Raw genomic sequence first — 20,946 nt, 5'->3', positions numbered from 1 at the left:
ACAACCACTCCATTCAGGCCAGATACATCTACTCTGCAAGCTGTATCTCCCTGACTGCCTCCAAACTATTAGTCTCCACCTCCCACCTCACCTGCAGCTCTCCCTCCAGCATGCTGAGGAGGAACAGGAGGTCATCACGAGAGAGGTCCCTGCCCTTCCCGCTCGCCATCTTCTCCTTCTGGGTCGTGTTGCCTCCAGCGCTGCTGCTGGCGCTGCCACGCCCGCTCTTGTGATTCCTCTGGACGGTTCCCGTGTCGTCGGGCGGCTCGCGGTGCCTCGCCCGCCCCCCTGCGCGGCCCGACGGCTCCTCCCGCTCGGCGGCCCGTCTCCGGGAGCACGTCGGCTGCTGCGCCAGCTTGGCCTTCGCCACGTCCTCCAGGCTGTTGCTACGGGAACGCATCTTTGTTTACCTGTGGCGGCGACAGGGAGGGATGTGGTGAATGTGTGCGCCTCCGGGTTGGGATCGGGATGGGAGACAGCTGGACTATCAATGGCAGAGTGTGTGATGTGTGTGATGTGTGTGATGTGTTCAGCCTGAGGCGCTGTTCACCCAAGCATTGTATGAGGAGGGGTTTAGTCACTCATGACAATGATTAAGTTGTGTGAGTTAGGACAGCCAACCACTGCTTTCATGCTGTAATTTATGATTTACTGTGTAAAATACAAAGAGAATGTTTAAAGTGAAAACTAAACAAAAATCTCTTTTGTCTTTGTGTTTGAGCTGATGAAAATCACCCCCGGTGATTTATATCAGCATGAGTTGTATTAGTGGGCCTTTCTGACAGTTTATGAGTAAGAAGGATGGCTGGGTGATTGCATATGTACATTGGCGGCAAAAAACTGAATGATTCAAGCATGATGTCATCCCTACAGTTCAAGACTAGCTCTAGTGATCAACTCCCAGATCTGGGTTCCAGGCATTGAAAGCCAAATCCGTAAGTGTTTGCTCACGATATCACAATGCAGATTCTTAGGAAAACCGTATTGAGGCCCGACCTCCAAGAAGCCATTTTCAGTCTGCTGATGAGTAAGGTTTTGCAATAGAACAACCCGACAAGTTCAGACCCTGACTAGACATGGTAATTACTCACAGACTGTATGCTAGTCTTTGTGAGATGGCTATGGCAATTCAAGGATCCAGGTTTCAAGTGAGGTTGTTCAACTTTACACACACACGTACACACACAGCCTGGGCCCTGTGGGGGAGTCTGTGTATATACAATATCTCTGTGAAGTGCAATCTCTTCAGTCTCAGACATGTCATCCAGTCCTGAAAAGCATTGTGGGAAACTGAAAGAAAGTTGATTTAAGTTTACCGTAGCGCCTTGTGTAAGTCTTCATTTGGCACTGATTTCTTAGACAAAGCTCTGTGTTTGGAGACCAAACACTGACAAGGGCTAACCCCACTGGTCAGTGTTGAGTTTGACTGTTCTTAAGACAGATCTGTTCCAGGAGTCAATTGGAGACTCGCTGGAAAATGTAATAGGTTCAGACGGACTTTACAAGAACTGAGACAGGTTTCTCTATAAGGTTTACAAACACAAAAAGTAGGCTATTGTTGCTACCAACAGCATGACATGCTTTGTTTGAAGGTTCTCGGCTTCAACCACTGTTCCCTTGTAAAGCTTTCATGCAAGAAAAGTGTGACGATTAGAAGGTCTGTGAATTCAGACATGCCGTGGAATGTAAGCAAACTTTGAGGGATGATGTTTGGACATTTCCAGAGGGTCTTCTCGGTTGTAATCTCCAAAGAAAACACTGAAACATCAGCTCTGATTGTGCCATGTGCACATTGTTTCTCGCAGAGTACATTTTGTTTTCTGAGTAGTCAAAAAAGGTGTGAGGGGGAATTTGCCAATAAACAAGAAGCTAATTAGCAAGCTGGTTACTTGGACCTTAGATAGTCTTTGTAATGGAATGCTAAGGAGGATGTTGATGTGCCCATAGTGGTGATAAATTAATCCTAAAACTGCCTCTCCTGATGAACAGGGCATATAAAACATACATGCTTGGAAATGTATTTTATTTATTTTATTTAACCTTTATTTAACCAGGGAGAATCATTAAGAACAAATTCTTATTTTCAGTGATGGCCTGGCAACAAGCATGAAATAAAAATCAGGTTAAAAGGCACAATGGCACACAACCACAGCAGTACAACATACAGGAAAAAAGCAACTAAAAAGCAACAACAAAAACAAGCAGGTTAAACAAAGCAGGGCATTAGTAACATAGGGAGTCAGAGGGGTTAACAATGTTAAAAGCACAAAGAACACAAAGCAAGACACAAAGACTATTACACCAAACAATATATCTCAAAAAATATCTAAAGCAACTTTATCAAGGATTATTTCTCTGTTATTTCTATCCCACCCATAACCCATGTAGAAATTCATTAAGCCACGCTTATATACACAGTCACAAAAACCCACAATATCCTTCCCATTTTGAAACCAGATAAAGTCAAATATCACCTTACCCTACACTCTTACTCTTTAAATGAATGACTTTGTGTACCAATCTGACTAACGATGACTTCACTGTGATCTCTCACTAATCTCAACAACCAAGCGTCATATGTCATTTTCAAACTGACTGGTTCAGGCCCCTTCTTCTGTGTAGTAATGTGATCACGGATCTGTGCCAAAAGGTGATCTAATGATGAACAGCCGCTCATACCATTTCAAGGGATTAGCCTTCGTTTTTGGCTCAGAGGACTACATTGTACACACGCAACATAGTCATTTTTTCATGCTCCTGCATGTTATAGGAAATTATATTGCTTCAGAATAATATTAGATGGCACATATCTCAAACCCCCCTTTCGGTTCACAGCTTATTTACTTTCTGCAACCTTATGATTAACACACATTTCTGTCTCACACCGAAACAAATACACACACACAGTATGCACAGCACACTGTGTTTACTTGATTATCTGCCGTTTTTACAAACAATCAAAATGTCATAGCTCTTAACATTCCATCACCGCTGCTAAAGATTTCATCACTCAGTAATGAGATTATCTGTGACAACTCATAGGAAAGTGGGTTAGCCACCCAGGGGAGGACGAGGACTGTGTGGTTATGGATTAATAAGGATCCACTGTGCTCCAGCCTGGTTATGAGGTCACGGACCTGGCGGAGAGGCTGGCTGGACCCAGCCTTACCCAGTGGAACAAAGACTGTCAAAGGTGCCTGACCCTTGCAATGACGCCTTGTTCTCTCTCTCTTTCTCTCCTCCAATTTTCTCTAATCATTTATTCTGTGGCTGGATACGAGTGCTATTCTCCTTGTTAGTGCTTTGCTATAGGTACTATAGCAACTCTGTAATGTATGAGGTCTTTCTTAGCAGGAGTCCTGGGCTGTCAAAGGGGGTGTTTGCAGTACCAAAATGCAGAGTCCTTTACGGTGATGACTTCACTTCACGTGTGTTTGCTGGAAGGCCGGGGGAGGGGAGGTTGTTAAAAGGGACGGGTCGAAAGGTGAGGATGCAGGTGTGCTTCCAACAGTTAACTTTTCCACTGTTTTTCCACTTGAACACGCATAAACACACAGACAAACACACAAAGATGAAAGTTCACAGACGCACACACACACACTGACGCACATGCACGTAACTGCTAAAATACAGTTCAAATTCTTGGAGCCCATATCACGACCCTGTCAATATGACTGAGAGAAGGTAAAAGAGAAAGGTGGAGGAGAGGAAAGTCAGTTCTTGTCAAGATGACACAAACATATAACCAAACACACACAAACACATACACCAAATTAGATTTGTCAACATTGGACACTATTAAAACCCCCAGGGTTGCACAAGAGTTAAACACTAATATAACCTTATCAAAAAACAATGTACATTGTCAATATGATTTAATGTAACACTCTTCTCACATAGTCGTTGTTTCCTAAGACACTGTAAGAATGAGAACAATACACATAATGGCACAGAATATTAAACAAGATTATCTTACACACTCTCCCCACCCAGATCCACACCAGCCTTTCAAGCTCAGAGCATTGTGCAAGCAGCCTGAATGCAAGCAGTCTGAATGCAAGCAGCCTGAATGCAAGCGCGAACGGAAGAAAGATCATATCCGTTGTCGGACTGCGTAATCGTAGATCACTTTTTGTTCCGTGATTTATGACAGCTATCACATACGTGTTACTGAATAGATTTTCTTTCTGCTGCAAATACCAGAAGGAGTATTCCCCTGTGCTTATTTGAAGGGTTCATTTTGTGCTTGTCATTTATCGTTCCTAACACATCACGATGCAATATTTTTCTTCAGTCTGACTTCTGTCTGCACAGAGAAATAATTACCCATACACATACAAACACACACACTGCAACTGGACAAACACACATGAACACACAGGAACAACTCTGAAATAATCTGATCCATTTGAGCAAATACACAATTAAAGTTGAACAAGACAATTAAGTTTAAAACAAGACATACAATTCTGAACTGCTGTTGCTCCAGTGTCTGTGCAACATGTTGACACAGCGGGCTTCTGGCAGCAAATGCGTAGATGACACCTTGTCATGCCCTGCTTCAGCGTCATCAATCACCACTGCATCAGCCCCTCTCCATGTCTTACCTTTATCACTTTCCTCAAATATTTCACACCAGAACCTTGACCCAGGACTGTCCTTTGCTGTGTGTGTGTTGGGGGGGTTATGTGTTTCCCAATACTGCACAACTAATGGAGTACAGTAGAATACACTTCAAATTGCACCTTTACTGTCAGTGTCCTGTTAACTGACAGTGAAAGAGCAAGGACATTATCATTTTTTTTCTAGAATATTTTTGACAACAAATTACTTGTGGAATAGTTAGTACATCGTCACTTGATCGGTTGGTGGTAGTTCATCTGTAGGCCTGCCATTAACACCTCAACAGAAACGAGAAAATCTTCAGCCAAGTCTCTCAGTCAGTAGCCTCTAGCTTTCCCGTCGCCAGGCCGAGGGGAGAGTTGTTTACAAACAGCGGTGTGATCACCGTGGTTACGGGCAGCGATCTTGGCTGCCTCAGGAGGTGGACGGCGGGCTATAAAACCGTCCGAGAGTTTCCTGGTACATTAGTCCCGAACTGTAAAACAACAGAGAACTCATTTGGGAATTCCATTGCTCTGAGGTATAGAAAGTCTCTGCCTGGGACACGACTGTAACTCCTAAGAAAGTGAAGGAGGGATGTTTGAGACTGGGCCAATCAGGCCAAACTGGAACTATTAGTTAAACTACAAAGTATGTCCCTGAGGAATATGTCAACGGTGGCTCATTGTGGCTTTTGTGGTGGAAGGCTAATTCTTGTCAAGAAGAGAGACAGACTGGACACAATGTACACTCACGTCCAAACAAGCATGCATGCATGTGAATTAAGCACGTCCAGACATGCCAGAAAGTGCCTCAGTACGTTCTGCGGGGGTCAGTGACACAATTATCTCCTTGATTACTCATTCACAGAAAAGTTTGCTTTGTGGTTCAAGTAGGTCACACGCCCTTTAGATTGAGGGTCGTGAACTTAGATTTTGAGAGGGAAAGCAGAGAGAGAAAAAGAGTAAGAAAAAACAATGAGTGAGAGAGAGAGAGAGATATATATATATATATATATATATAGAGAGAGAGAGAGAGAGAGAGAGAGAGAGAGAGAGCAACACAGCATTAGAAAGAGAAAGAGCAGAAGACTTGCAACCAAACACATGCAAACACATTCAGCATTGAGGGATACAATTCCCCTCCCACGTACTCAGCCAAAGCAAACAGATCAATCTGTTTCAAATCTCTGAGCTCTCTCTAATAACCTGATCCGCTGACAGAGGGGACAATGGGGCCACTTCCCTTTAGGGAGGTAAACCAGGAAGAACAACCAGTTTGAGTGTGGACGTAACCTGCCAGGTACACGTTGCAGAAAGGTTTAAACTGTAAAGATTTTCAGGAACCTCACGTCTTTGTCCTTCACTTTTTCTTTCTTTACCTTTCTATTAGTCATTCATTTCCTTTTCTGTTCAGTTTCATTTTCTTTCACAGAGTACACGCATACACACACACACCCACACACACACTTACAATAAAGGTTCAATAGTAGAGAATTGGCTCTCAATCAAAATGTTTCTGCTTGTGTTGAGGTGTTGCCATGGAGAGTCTTCTATCACATGACGTCATTGTTTAATCCAGATGCTGAAGTCTAATAGGATGGTTTATGAGCAAGGTGGAATGTGGGGAAGAAATGTGTGTATGTCTGTGAACAGTATATGCATGTTTCAATGAGTTTGCTTATGTTTAAGCGCATGTGCGTGGGTGCGCATGTGCCTGTGTATGAGTCTGTGGTTGGCAGAGTTCCATGTGTGGCCATGTCCATCTACTGTACAGTTAAACCGTATTTGATACCAACTATCCAGTTTCCTCGTTTGGCAGGGCAAGGCAGCAAAGGATCATCTTCAGCACCAGACTGTAATATTTCCCTTTTGCAAGTGATAATGAGGAGCATGAGAAGCCTGGGGGGAGACGGTGTGTGAGGCCAAGAGCTGTCAGATAGTCACACCAGCTTCTGCTTTCAAATCACTCAGCTGACATCCGAGTCCAGCGATCGTCTGTCTGAAGGGAGATGCCTGTTGCCTAGAGTGCTGTCCCAGATGTTGGGACTGACTTAGCATGGAGCATGTGTTAAGGGAATATAAGGTAAAGGGTGAGGGGCTGGTGTGGCAGTCCTAGACAGGGGCCCATCGCGGTCGTGTGAATAGTGGGGATGGCCTGTCACCGCGAGGGCCTCTATGGAAGACTGATCGTTCTGCACCCATAGACTCACAAGCGAGGTGAAAGTCTTCTCATCCTGTATCAGATATACTGTACACATTCATACTGTACTGTTGCTCCCTGTGGACCTGCTGCAAGTCCTATTGTTTCAAAACTATATGCAAAAGTCCCATTAGGGTCTGTCTGAAGAATGCTGTGTAAGGGCTGCCTCTGTCTGTGATCTAGGTGGCAGCAATTTGACACCTCTTGGGTAAGAATCGCCTCAATGTTCACACAGAGACTGAAAAAGCCCATTATGTTACAGTAAGCCCCAACAACACTCTTTGTTGCTAGGTGAAAGTGGCTGAAGAGAGCGAGGAGCAAGCACCACATGAAAACTGTTTCAGTGAGAAAAAACTATTCCTCATAAAGTTCACAATTACTCAACTCTATGCACTAAATGTAGCAGTTTACTAGCTACTATGGCAAGATTTCCATGAGCAAGAATGTAAATCCCAAAGATGCTTACTAGCTGGCTAGCTAGCCATGTCCCTGGCTAACTGTCTCACTGCATCCATGTCACCTTGATGCTGCTGTGACAGAGGTCTGACAGGGTGAGATTACAGGGTTAGATTAGGGGGTTAGAGGGTCCACTAAACAGAAGGTTGGTCAATCAGGTTGGGTTGTCACAGTCTTGTCTCTATGGTGATCCATCTCCATGGTGCCATTCTTCATTTCATCACTTTCACTGCCTTGCATCCTCACAAGTATACTTTTGAATACTTTCAAGAGTTCAGGCACAGCAATGCTCAAATAAGGAACAGGTACTCTTTTTGATTTTATGATTGTAAATTTGCAGCAAATACTTAATCTTGGAAAGGGAGGCAAACTTGCTTTCTATGATCCCTGCATTCATATTTTCAGCATGGAAATGTATCTTAACCTCCTAGTAATATTTCACTGGCTAATACAAGGTTTACCAAATCTAGACTGTGTGAGGTATTTTGGTTACTACAGCATAGTAGGAGTCTGTTTTAGCCACACTCAATTTAAAGTGTGTGTGTATTTTTACAGCAGTATTTTTATTTCAAGAATATTATAATCCTGGAATCATATGACATAGAGTTGGTGCAAAAGTTCTGACCGCTTTGTCTCACACATTTTAGGATGGTGCCCTCTACAGGACAAAAGAGAAAACAACACACTGGACAAAATAAATCCTGCAATGCAGCTAAAAAACATGGATCTTACAGAGAAAGCACTAATTTGATGAACATATGTTTATTACTATCTAGTCTATAACGTGGTTAGGTGGCCATATGTGCTTCATTCTGTATGCTGTCAAGTCTTCTCTCAGTTTCACCCCCCTGCCCCCCCCCCCCCCCCCCCCCCCCCCCCCCCACACACACACACACACTTAGCTGTGGCCGTCGCTGCTGATATGGTCAGCAGGTCCGTAGGGGAGTGGGCCCTAGCCGGGCTTGCTGTCTGCGTTGCCCTTATTAAGTCTCCACCGTGCTGATCCGCCCCCCCCCCCCCTCCCCTCCCCTCCCCCCGCCCCCCCTCCACATTCCTCTGCTGTGTTTATGCGCCCGGGCTTGAGTTCGGATGATCGCCCTGTAATCCACGCCGCTCGCCGGCCAACGGACCTGTAGCTATAATTAGGGGTCACTCTATCCACTGTGCTGTAGTGAAGGGGAGAGACAGCCAGACTCAGACACAGGGGGTGTACTGTACTTTGTGACCTCGATCGCTGGCTTTCAGAAGCTTTCTCTTGTGCAATATTCTGTGTGATTGTGTGTGTGTGTGTGTGTATATATGTTTGTGTAATAGTGAGGTGGCCAATGTCTTAATCTATTAGTATTGAGTGGTCCTTTTAATCAAACTAATTACTTAGCGCCACACCAAGAACCACATATGGTGGTTTTATCACCAGTTAATCAGATTAGCTCTACGCAAGCAGCAGGCCTTTCTAGGCCAGGTGTCTCTCTGTTTCTGTCTCTGTCAACCGATAGTATCTGGTTGTCTTTCTGTCAGGTTGCCTTCCTGTCTGGTGTGCTAGGGTCACACTGAGGATGTAGCATTACCATGGGTTGTTTACACGAGACTGCAGGGAATTTGCTTCGACAACACGTCAAGTTGAGGTAACACAGTTTCAGACCATTGACCAGCTGTCAGGGTCATATAGGGGGACCAATGATTTCCCTGTGGCACTTGATGAATCAATGGGCGCCTCCTCATTGATCTAAAAAGAGAGTGGTTTGGCTCTTTACAACCACTTACTATTATTGATTAACACTATCATCAGGAGATCTGAACTCACACAGCAAAAATGTCCACATATACATTTCCACATTTCTCATCTAATTTAGGCAAAATAGTTGTCTTTTTTCACTGTGACAGACTTTCAAACCTCCCTCCATGTGTCCTTTCCCATGCTCTCCAGGTCTTCACCTTCCCCAACCCTCTTTAACCCAGACCCAATCGAGCCCTCCCTGACCCTACATGAATCCCACTCCACCACCCAAAGTGCTGTACATATGTCAGCAGTTTGAAATAATGAGAGCAAACCAAGGTTCAGGGTACAGGGTGTAGAAAGTATAGGGTGGAAGAAGAGAGGGTAGAGGGGCAGAAAATAGACGTATAATTGCCCCTGTCATTTGAGGAATGCTAGACTTGCAAAAGGGCCATGTGGACTTGTTAAGCCCACTGTCACTGTTAGAGACGGTCCCTAGCGACACAAAACCACACAGGGACAACAATGGGGCTGATGGGACAATAGGGGACATTTTAACAACTCATCTCTCCCTCTCTCTTTGTCTCTCTCTCTCTATATTTATTTATTCAGCTCTCTCCCTCTCCCTCTCTTTCTCTCTTTCCCTTAGCGACCTCTACCCTTTACCAGCACTTATTTAGCAGTGAGCTAGCACCTGTGCAGTCTTATCTAATCATGTTGTGCATTTTAGGAATTTCACAACCCAAGCTGAGAATACATAGCCTAAATAGAACATTCTCCAGGCTTTAGAGGATGGTGAAAGGTTGCATGTACTACAATATTGTGAACCTTAATTCAACAAGGGAAGGTAAATTAGCAAATCAGATGTTGACTGTAGGCTACTTTGAGAATGCTGACAAGGTTGCCAAAACACTCCAATACAAATATTGTAATCAATCTCCTATTGGCATATCAGGTATTATAATAACTATCATAACCGTATGACATGGCACAGTACAATCATTACATCCTGAAAGATTCCTGTTGTAGAACATCCACTATACCTTTATCAAAAAGAAAAACTCAATTTGCCTGTTTCACTTTTAATGTCTAACTCCACAATATGAAAAAAAGGAACATTTAGTTCAATCAGCCCTCCTGGTTATAACTCATATTGTATAGTGTAAGATATAATGTGTGATTGAGGGTGTTTGTGTGTTGCAGAGGATATTTGGAAAGCCAAACATTTTCCACCCTACCTTTGGTATTTCTTATTAGACCTAACCAGAGGTTTGTTCCCCAGCAGGTACACTGGCTTCAGCAGTCCATCCAGCTTCCTCTGACAGCTTCAGACTGCAGGGTATTCACAGGGCTGTGAAACACCCAGGTTAGAATTCCTCTGGCTCTTTCATATATTAAACGGAGGCCCTTTCATTTTACTGTTGAGTTTTGAATGCTGCACACACTCCATGAATCACTCTAGACTTGGGTATATTGCATGCAGCGACTGGCTGTCATTCACTTACTTCATTTAATGTTATGGAGAGAGACATAGGGGCAGTTGGTCACACTGCAATGGCCCCTGACATTTGAATACACTCGTCTTTACAACTCACACTTAATCCCTTTAGTCACTAGAGTTAAGCATCCAAACATTACAGCAATAGGATTAACATCAAACTCACAATCGTTTTACTGAGAAGCACAGTTTTGTGGCAGGCAGGCTGGGTTTGTGAGTGGTGGTAATGAAATATTCTCGCAATAATGTTTTTCAGACCTGGGTTAGATACAGTACTTGGATCAAAAGCATCAAATCAAAGTATTGAAGTATTGGATTGCATTTCGAACACAACTAGTACTTTTTGGATGGTTTGATTGGCTTCAATGTACTGGGTTAATGTCATCAAGTGCACCCAAAGTATTTGGCGGTATTTGCAAATAGAATTTGACCCAGGATCTGATATTTATAGAGTTCTTTTCCCAGAGCACCACCATTGGCATTTTGTGAAGAAACTGGATCCCCTGGTCTAAAACCGACTCTGGCCCCACTGCCCCTCTTTGGGGAACGCCATGTGCATTCTATGTACTTCGCACTGGTCAACGTCAGCCTCAACTCAACACCCGCTGTCACTCTCACTGGCTAGCTCCGCCCCCCTGACTCCTCTTTGGCCACTCAGACGATAAACAAACATTATTGAAACCCATGTTTTGGCCCACCATTTTTGGTCAACCATCCCTGGTCCAACTTCACACTCCGGCTTGTTTTTGTGGAGCTCTCTGTAAAGTGTGGGGGTGGTCGTCACTTTCCAGCCACGTGTCAATAGGCGACTTCACAGGAGTTTTGAAACATCTGTTCTCTGAAAACTTTGACAGGGCCTGGCTTGAGCTAAAAGGGAGGCAAGTTAATGCAGCCTTGGCTGGTATTGGGGGTCATGGCCCACCACCACATGTTAATGGGACAGAATGATGATGATCAGGTTCTCAGTGCTGACATGGCTTCACATCGGCCAAATGAGGGAGTCACCTCTAGTCAGATTGCTCCAGTATGAGTGCTGTCCAACGTGTTTCCTGGTAAGCTTATTCCAGTATATTGGTTACACTCAAACTTTTAAAACTCACTGTTAGGTTTTACTGTGCAGAAAATATTCATTTGAGTAAGATTCCATGATCTAGAAAGGTCTCTGATAGAGGGTATCTGTACACTCAATCCAACACCTCTCCTCACATGCTATGATATAACTGATCATTCTAATATAAGTTCCGGCACAAGGAAGTGTAGACTGACACTTGAATGGGAGTCATTCTGATTTTTTTGAAAGACTGTAAATTTTTGATCTGTAAATGTCTTTAAAATGATCCGAATGAAATAACTTCTGATGCGACAGATGATTGTACAGTTGACACACACCCCTTTACACCCTCCCTGAGATCTACACCGCCTTCACCCCGAACAGACAGCCCCCCACAGGGCTGCTCCTGCCCCTCTGAGGCACACAGCTCGGGGGGCACTCCACGCTCCAGTGCTTGCTCTAAAGAGATTAGCCCGACACTTGGACTATCAACTGCTCTTCTTTGATCCAAAGCCTTTTAAAAGTGCATCTGGAGCATTGGCTTGGTCACCTTCTGTCAGTCTGAATGTTTACTCACAGAAGAAGGATTAAAGGACAGATTACATTGGAGCATGTGGCCCAACATCTGTTAACAAGAGGGTGAACAAGTAGTTTAGGGTGGTGAGGACTGAGACAGGGATGGACCTGAGACAACTTGCAGTGAGATGGTCTCAGCAACCCAGAAAAGGATCAACATCCACCACCTTGGATGGGCCTTTCAGGTCGCCTGTGAGTGCATTGGTCCACACCTTCTGACAATAGCACATTTGAAGTTTGATTGAAACTGGCTACAGCAAGGCTTGGAGCAGGAACCAAGCAACCCTCTCCTCCTCTTCCTCTCTTTCCCATGGTGCAGTCATTACTGAACTAGCAGAGGGTGGAGGCCCTGTAACCGGAGGAGGCACTGGCCCAATGAGCCCCCCCCCCCCCCACACCCCCCCCACCCTCTCAACAAGACTCTCAGGGCTTTCTGGACAGGATGCCCTTTGGAAATACCCTGCAATCAATACGCTCAGCTTCTCTGCCCAATAACTATGTGCGATGTCTGTAAATGTAACCGATGAATGCAACCAGGGATCGGTGGCTGGTGCATTATATCCTGCTGTCTTTCAGTGGTGTGTAGATATGAGCATGCAGGACTTAAGAGATTGATGCCTGGAGCAGCTGGAACTATACCACTGGAACTGGAAGTTTACATGCATGACAAACACCCTTTGTCACCCGATGTAAACTACATTAGCAGTCATTTGGCTAAACTCTCAATCAGTTTGTGTCTTACCTAGTTATGCATTGCAATTCATTTGCATCATCTGGACTGCCGCAGCCAGCAACAGCAAGACAGCAGATGATAATGCAGTATGATGCATTAGGATCCATCTCACAACCCATTTCACCAAGCTCTCCTTGTAAACCTTCCCATACAATCAGCTAAGAGAACTGCATGATGGCTGTATATCTGTCCAAGCTCTTACCCTGCCCCCTCATATGTCTTTCCTGCAGCTGATGTATGTTACAGCAAGCGAATGCTGTAGTCACAGATGTTACAGAGGTTTACGCAGAAAAGCCACTTACTGTGAGTGGACAGGCATTGCATTTACACACTTGCAAGGGACTCATGTGGTACTACTGCAGAAAATTGCATTTGCTGTCTACATGTGTGCAACATGCCACGGATCTGTTGCCTCATCATCACACAGTGATGCTTCATCCTTCGTCTCATCACTGACTGACAGCTAGTCTGACTTTGCACAATGTGAGCGATACGCAGGGGGTTGTTGTATGTTTCTGTAACCGTGCATGCAAAATTACAGAATGCCGATAGCTGAGGGTGCATTTGTGTGTGTGTGTGCTATAATTAATACAATATAAAAGTACAATCCTCACGCTACAATATAAAAGTACAATCCTCACGATAGTCTTACCTTCGTGAGTGCTGAGCCACGAAGCTTTAGTCCAGACCGCAGTTATTGCTCTGTCTGCTTCTTCCGCTAAGACTTGTGCCGCGTCAGTGTTGCTAAGGCTTGTGCCGCGTCAGTGTTGCTAAGGTCTCTGCCAGCAGAGAAGAAATGATATCCAGTGTGAGACGTCCTCTGCCGTCAGTCGCCTCCTTCCTTCCCCGGTGAGAAGTCAGATCTGTCGTCTCCTCAGCATGCCTCTCTGTACGATCCAGGTGGATGGGGGCGGGAGGATGTGTGTGTGCTGGATGGCTCCTCGGTTGGTTCTCACCGGAGATGGGAAACGTGCCTGTGTGTGTGTGTGTGTGTGTGAGAGAGAGAGAGAGAGAGAGAGAGAGAGAGAGAGAGAGAGAGAGAGAGAGAGAGAGAGAGAGAGAGAGAGAGAGAGAGAGGAATGAGAGAGAGAAAAGGAGAGGTAAGGGAAACAGACAGCAAGACAGAGAGAGAAAGACGAGGGAAAGAGCTGAGATTACAATAGTGCCAAACGGAGGGATTGAACAGAAGAGTGGAGCAAGAGATGACCAGAGAGGGTGAAGGAAGGAGGAAGGGAGGGATAGGACAGGACCTGGCATGCAGATATCAGCCCCTCTGCTAAAAATAACCCACCCCCTCCCCCTGACACCTCACTCCTGCTGAAACACACACACACACACAGCTTTGGCCAGATGGCTCAGTCAGTGGACACAGCCCTTGGGAGTCTGGGACTGTTCCCCAGTAGGAAAGGAGAGAGACAGAGGGGGAGAAACAGAGAGAGAGAGAGAGAAAGAGGGAGAGAGACAGAGCCATACTGCATGTACATTACGCTTATGAAATGCATCCTATGTGTTAACTGTGTCTCTACCCACATGTATATTTGCGCCTGCAGACACATGCCTGCACGTGGGTTTGTCTGTGTGTATGGGTGTGTGACACTTCCATTGCGTCAGGACGAGTGTCCCCTGCTGTCACTAGACCCTCTCCTTGACATACACTCATAAATCTTCTCAGAAACACATAGCGAGGTATGCTTCACATACTCCTGCTCTGGGGTCAGCAGTAGAACCCCTGCTATAGACACCCCCCCTCCCTCATATTTACCACAAGACTTGCGTTGTCATAGTGACAGGTTTTAACTTGTGTTTGTGGGCTGTCATAGGCAACTGTTGTCTTTCTCAGGGTAACATGAAGTTCCATCACTTCATCTTGTACAGTACTGTACTCCTGGTTTAATTAGAATGTGGGGAAGAAGAAAAAAGGATTTGTGATGACTCATTTCTGAAGCTACATCCCCACAGAGTTGTGAACAATCTGTACGTGTAAACACACACACACACACACTCACTTCTGTTTGAAGACACATTAGGCTGTCATGGATACGTACATGGTCGGTTTCAGAGTGAGATTGATAGAGGTGAAAGAGGGCACCTGTCTTGGTGGCTCTCCTGCTGTTTTGAGAATCCCACGTCACCGAGAAGTCAGACTTCCCTGGCCTCTCTCAGGTATGACTCGCTCATAGCTGCCCTTCAGCTGAGGCCTGATGAATAAGGCTTAGCCACAGGAGGATGTTGAATGCCGGATGCCAGCACTGATGGACCTCATTGACAGCTACAGTACAGCTATGTCAGCCATTTTGAGAGGGATGGGTATTAGGTTCCTGGTTTATTTAGGCCTACAGCAGACTGCAATGCCATTTCACATCCTCTGCAGTTCACAGAGTGATGGATGTGGCTGTTTGTGTTCCTTAGTTTTTTTAGTTGTTTTTAAGATAAGAATATAAAATGAGAGGATAACATGGGTATAACTTACCACCTTGCCCAGGGGCAGAAAAATATTTCTTTTTTATTTTATTAAATCCACAGGGCTGCCTGAATGACCTTCTCTCTACCATATTTTATTTCGGACCATCACTTAGCGATTGTTGTGTACAATCATCTCTTTGCCCTCCAAGAATGATGTACGCTAAGTGGCTTTTGCTGTAGGCTAGCTGCCAGACAACCCTTTAAATGTGCAGCCTTTTCAATACGCAGGAAGCACTCTCTCCAAATCACACACACACATGCACATGTGCTTAACTTTTTCTTTAGTTTGGTCTGTCCCTGGATAACCAGCTCTCCTAAGCACTGCTAAACCCAGCTCCCCTTCCAACAATCTACCAATAAGATTGATCTACCAAAAGTGCAGGTGTCCAGTGCTTCTGAGGAGTGAGTTCAACAAATGTAAACGAGTTAGATTTACCCCCTAAACTCACTTCTACACATCACAACCACCCCGTACACTGAAGCCGACATCTTGAGTCAAAGGCACTGATGCCCATGTCACTGGGCCGCTCGTCAGATCTGCTGCCACCTTCACTTGGCCTTTCCTGGACTTAAATCGTGTGTCTTCTCACTTAAAAAACCCATGTGACCGCCTCTAATCAACACCATTTTAGCTTCTGATGTCACAAAAAGCCTGCCATAAAATGGTGGTGTTAAACAGTGAACGAATCACTAGAATTTGTGTCCATGCACACAAACACACAAACACATGTTTGTGTTTGTTGAGGATGTTGGGTAAAGTGAATGTTTAATAGTTTGATGAATTCACTGTCTGCTTTTTCTTCCTTAAACATTATATTACTCTGAGTGAAGAAAATCCCACCCACCACCTTATCTGTGTACTTTTACAGGCTTTACACCACCTGTCTTGGCCTGGTGTGTAAACTGTTATTGACTAATAACAGATGCAAATAGCCTGTTAGGGACTAATCCTAGCACTTGCGTACTATTTTCAGTGCTAATGGCAAGTTTGGCAGTGTGTGCTTGTGTATTTGTGTGTCTGTGTTTAAATGTGTCTGTGTGTGCTGTAAATCTACGTCTATAGATCTGCGACATTGTAGAGTCATAAAAAGAACCAATTATTCCCACTTAAGACACAAATGTTGGCTGAGATGTACAATTTATATGAAACACCTTCCTCCCCTAAATGCTCACTGCAAGGCAGTCATAGACCTCAGATCTACAGCCCAATGCCCTCCCACCTTCCCCCCTGTCCCCTCCTCTTCACTGACAGACCTCCCCTTCCTCTTCTCCCACCCCTCGCTTCAGTGTGATTGACATTGACAGTGTAAAAACAGAATTATTTATGACTCAGCATTCACTATCATCTTGCGTTCCTGGAGCTTCCTTAGCATGTGCCGAGCCCTGCAAAATGAGGTTTAAAGATAGCTGTATGTTTAGCTTGGCTATCAAATGAGCCTTTTGAGTTCTTTCAACATAATCTATCTTGAATACTACAGCCTAAAATGAATATTGCACTAAAAATAGAACATGTTCCCTAAGGCCTAGGTCAGCTGAATCATAAATGTCAAGTCTGACTACCTCTATTAAAATAACTGTCACCACGGTCCATGAGACTTTACTATAGTGTATGTATTTGCTGTTATCATATCGTTACATTCATCCTAAAAAGAAATGAGTGTCATAGTTTGGCTCCATCTGCTGGTGTGTAGATGCTACTAAAAGGAAGGTTACCCCACGAACGCTTGGATCATGGCACACTCCTTGTTGACTCAATGAACTGAAAGTACATTAGCCTATTACATGAATTTACATCTACATAAAAATATTACAAAAACTAAAATGCAGTTCAATAAGTTTGGTTGAATTACAAAAATGCACTGGTCACTGGCGTTGCACCTGCTGCATTACACGTAGAGCAACAGCAGGTGTTAAATTGACGACTATCAGACCTACGCATAGTCACTCATCATTGTCGACGATAGATTTATGTCACGTAGATGGCGTTTTGAGTCAAATTTACACCAATCCGATATGAATTTATGACAGTACACGGTTGGCTCAAACAACAGACAAATGACATCGAGGATCTGTCCGTCAGTGGAATTATTGAGGAAATCTAACGTATTTCCATCAGGGCGACAACTGGAACGAACTCCTCCAGCTTCGAAGGTGTCAAGGACATTGTTGTTAGACTCCACTCCAATGGACGATGTCATTAAATCCAGGCCTAATCTCAAGGCCGGTCAGAGCCCAAACCATCAATTAGACTCCACATTTGAAATGCTGGAAATACGCGAAAAGGTAGCCTTAAGTTAGCCTACATGTTTGGAGCTTTACTTTCAAATTAACTGTTGTAAAATGCAATAGCCTAATGTAATAATTATGACGAGGGCCACTTGGACAAAAGTGGGCTAAACGTGTCAAATGCCTTCTCCTCCCTAGAACACACCACCCAACAGAGAGATGTCTCCTGCTTACAACCTCGTGATCCCACAAGACAAGATGGAGTCTTGTGTTGAGTATTCAAGTGAGGGTGTTGTCTGTAGCAAGTACAGCAACAGATTTACTGATCAACTGTCTATTGTGCTATCCTATCCTTAAACTTTTATGTCAGCAATCCAACGTTTTCAGCCTGCACTGTTTTGCATCAGGAGAGGACCCAAACTTGTTGATAAGAGGCATGGTTGGCTACCAGTGGACCCCAGCAGACCTGAACTTCATCAAAACAATGAAGGAGGAAAAAAAAGTAAAAAGATTACAGGTAAAATACCTACTGGCATCATACAGATTGTTACCGTACTTATTTAGAATCCAATCTTCATCAAATTAAATGTGCATTTCTTGGGGTGGAAGGTTGATCAGTGTTTGCTTCATGTAGGCCATATTTGAATGGCTTGATCTGCATCGTACTATGTAAAATGAAAAAAGGCAAAGTGCTATCTTGTCACAGGAGGAGCTGGAGGAGAAACGGAAGCTGCTGAAAAACGAGATTCAAGCCAGGGACTTGTCGTATGCCTTCAGCATGGAAATGCAAGACAACCTAAACAAGGTACCTCATCAGTGTTGATTGTCTATTTCTCACATAGTTAAACACTAAGGCGTGCAACTCAGAACCCTCTGAAATACTTTGATGATGATGATGATGATGATGATGATATTATAATCACAGTGGTTGTGTCATCTCAATATTCTCCCTCCCCTAATGCATACATTCAACAGAAGCATGCACAGTTCTTGACCTGTTTAGATCTGAAATCAGATGTGTTGAGCTTTTGATGACTTTGCGTTTTGTTGCATTACAGCTCCTTCCCTGTGAGCAGTTGCTTGAGCTTGGTAAAGAGTTCCTCTCCAGGAAGGGGAGCATGGCCGACATGAACAACCTCGACCCCAAGTCTCTCTTTGCCCAGATAAAGACTACAGATGTTGAAATTGTCCTACAAGAGGAGAGGAGTGAGATTAAAGAGCTGGAGGAAAAACTGACCAAAGCCCTGGAACGCAGGTTTATTTATTAATTAATACTTTATATATATATATATATATATATATATACACACTGCTTTATGCTTATTTATTTTCAGATAAACAGATTTATTTTCTGTTTTACCTGACACTGGTAAAAAGAGAGAACCTTTTTACTCGTCAGGCCTTTCATTATTGTTTGTACAAAAGTGTTTATTTCCCCATTAGACCCTAATTACTTACTCTATGCTTTTAGAGCTAAAGAAGAGCTTATAGAAGCCGAAAATGTAGAGCAAAGAACATTTGAAAAACAGGTGAAATTCCGACCTCACTGAATTTACTTCATGTGCCTAACTGCCGCAAATCCCTTCTCCTTTAATCTCCTTTATCTTCCCTTTTAGACACGTATCAGTTGGCTTATGAAAGAACTATCCATCCTGCAATCCCAACTGGAAGAAACAGAGGTGAGTTTTAGCTCTGTGGTTTTAAGATTCTCACCTGAAGCTGCACAGCTTGCTGGTTAGTTTGCGGCAAAGTTTACGTATACTAGAGGGCTCGGTTTTAGAACTTCAAATACACGCCTTTACTCCAATGGGAATACAACGAGAAACATTTGTATGACTTCACAGAAGACTACACATACTTTTAAAGCCGAAGTGAACATTCTCAAAGCCTTGGAAAACCCAGAAGCAAAGGGGAACGTGGTGAACCAGGAGGTGTTGCAAGTTACACCTGTGAAAAGGAAAGTTTCGCAGAGGAATAAGAAGAAGGTTGATGAACAGTCCAGATCAAAGGTTCTCCAAGTCACTCAAATCAAACAGAAGGCCTCTGAAGGCCCCAAGCCTTCTGGCAATGAACCAAACGCAAACTCACAGGAAGTGTTGCAAATCTCCACCAATCATGTGAAAACCCTCAAAGGGTTCAGACAGACCAAAAATAAAACTGTAGAGGCTTATTCACTACGTGATAAAAGCAAGTTGGATTCCCTTAAAGGCCCCAAAACGGTCAAATATGACGAGAGTGGGGAAATTGCACATGCCTCTACTACACAAGGGAGCACTTCAAAAATACCCAAGAATAATAAAAAGAGAGGGGAGCAGTCAACTTCCGGGGTGGTTTCACAGACTGTAAAAACCACACGTAGCACGTTCAAAGGCCCAGAGTCAACTGAAGATGGTGGAAAAGGAAATTCCCAGGTAACATTGCAAGGCACACAGAGCACAACAAAAGCTGCAAAGGTGTCAGAGAAGAAAAAGAAGACAACTCTATCAGAGGGTTTACAAGCTTCAACCAAACCCAAGGTTCAAGCACCAAAAGTTGCCACTGGCATGAAGCGAACACAAGGTGTGGCCAAAGCAGCCGCACTTAAAAGCTCCCAAAAAATGGCCAGCAAAGTCACCACTGTTCAAGATGTTCAAAGCAGGTCAAATACTGTACATTTTGAGGAAAGTACTGTACACTTACAGAGTCAGGAAATTGTTCAACTCAGCATCAGCCCAGCAAAGACCTCCAAAGTGCTCAGGAAGACCAGAAAGGCGGATGGGGGATCAAAACCACCAGAGGCTTCGCAAGCTTCAACCAAACCCAAGGTTCAAGTGCCAAAAGCTGCCACAGGCATGAAGGGTGCAGCAGGACTGGTTCCCGCTGATGGAGTCAGACGCTCAAAGAGAACTGCAAGCAAAATCACCACTGTAAAATGAATACTGAATGAAAATGTTTTTTTTGTTTTACTGACTTGTGTAGAATCAGTTATAGACTAGATGCACAGGGTTGAAGTTTTGTTATTAATTAAGTAAAATATGAAGATTGGTGGTGGTTTTGTTGGAATGCTTATTAAAAATGGTTTTAATATAACAAGTAGATTTGTTAAGAGTTGAAAAGCTTTCTTTACCTCGTGGACCAACTGTGCCATATCACATCTTTTGAAATGAGCCTTCTTGGGTTTTTTTATAGATAAGTTGTCTATTGTGTACTGTGAGACATCGTTCCACAAAGAGATTCAACGTAGGACTGTTTAACCAAACTTTGGCTCCAGACCCCCAATGTTTCATTTTACATCTTTATTAGACAGCTGCGCTGTGCTGTCCTACAGTCACCACACACACTCACACACTCACGCACATACACGCGCACACAGCATTTGTAGAAGACGCAGCCAAATTGATGCTTGAAGTGATCCTCCCTGGTAGAAGGGTTAGGGATGAGAC

The 20,946-nt window shown here is 44.0% G+C and overlaps 1 protein-coding gene across 2 annotated transcripts in view; it reads right to left on the bottom strand.

Annotated features, from left to right (window-relative positions):
- The window catches only part of filip1l (filamin A interacting protein 1-like), a 40,502-nt gene extending 26,638 nt beyond the window's left edge, over nucleotides 1-13,864 (bottom strand). Inside the window, exons 1-2 of one of the 2 annotated variants that reach the window (XM_047030920.1) lie at nucleotides 13,488-13,864; nucleotides 92-410 (exon numbers count right to left, since the gene is read on the bottom strand). In XM_047030920.1, the coding sequence (XP_046886876.1) occupies nucleotides 92-400 (309 nt within the window). In that variant the 5' untranslated portion in view covers nucleotides 401-410; nucleotides 13,488-13,864. The remainder of the gene's footprint in view (nucleotides 1-91; nucleotides 411-13,487) is intronic. The other variant, XM_047030918.1, reaches the window with a different exon arrangement.
- Nucleotides 13,865-20,946: the final 7,082 nt, after the last annotated feature.

This window comes from Hypomesus transpacificus, chromosome 12, assembly GCF_021917145.1.
Source record: "Hypomesus transpacificus isolate Combined female chromosome 12, fHypTra1, whole genome shotgun sequence".
NCBI classification, from domain to species: Eukaryota; Metazoa; Chordata; class Actinopteri; order Osmeriformes; family Osmeridae; genus Hypomesus; species Hypomesus transpacificus.
This window is presented reverse-complemented; position numbering and strand designations above follow the sequence as displayed.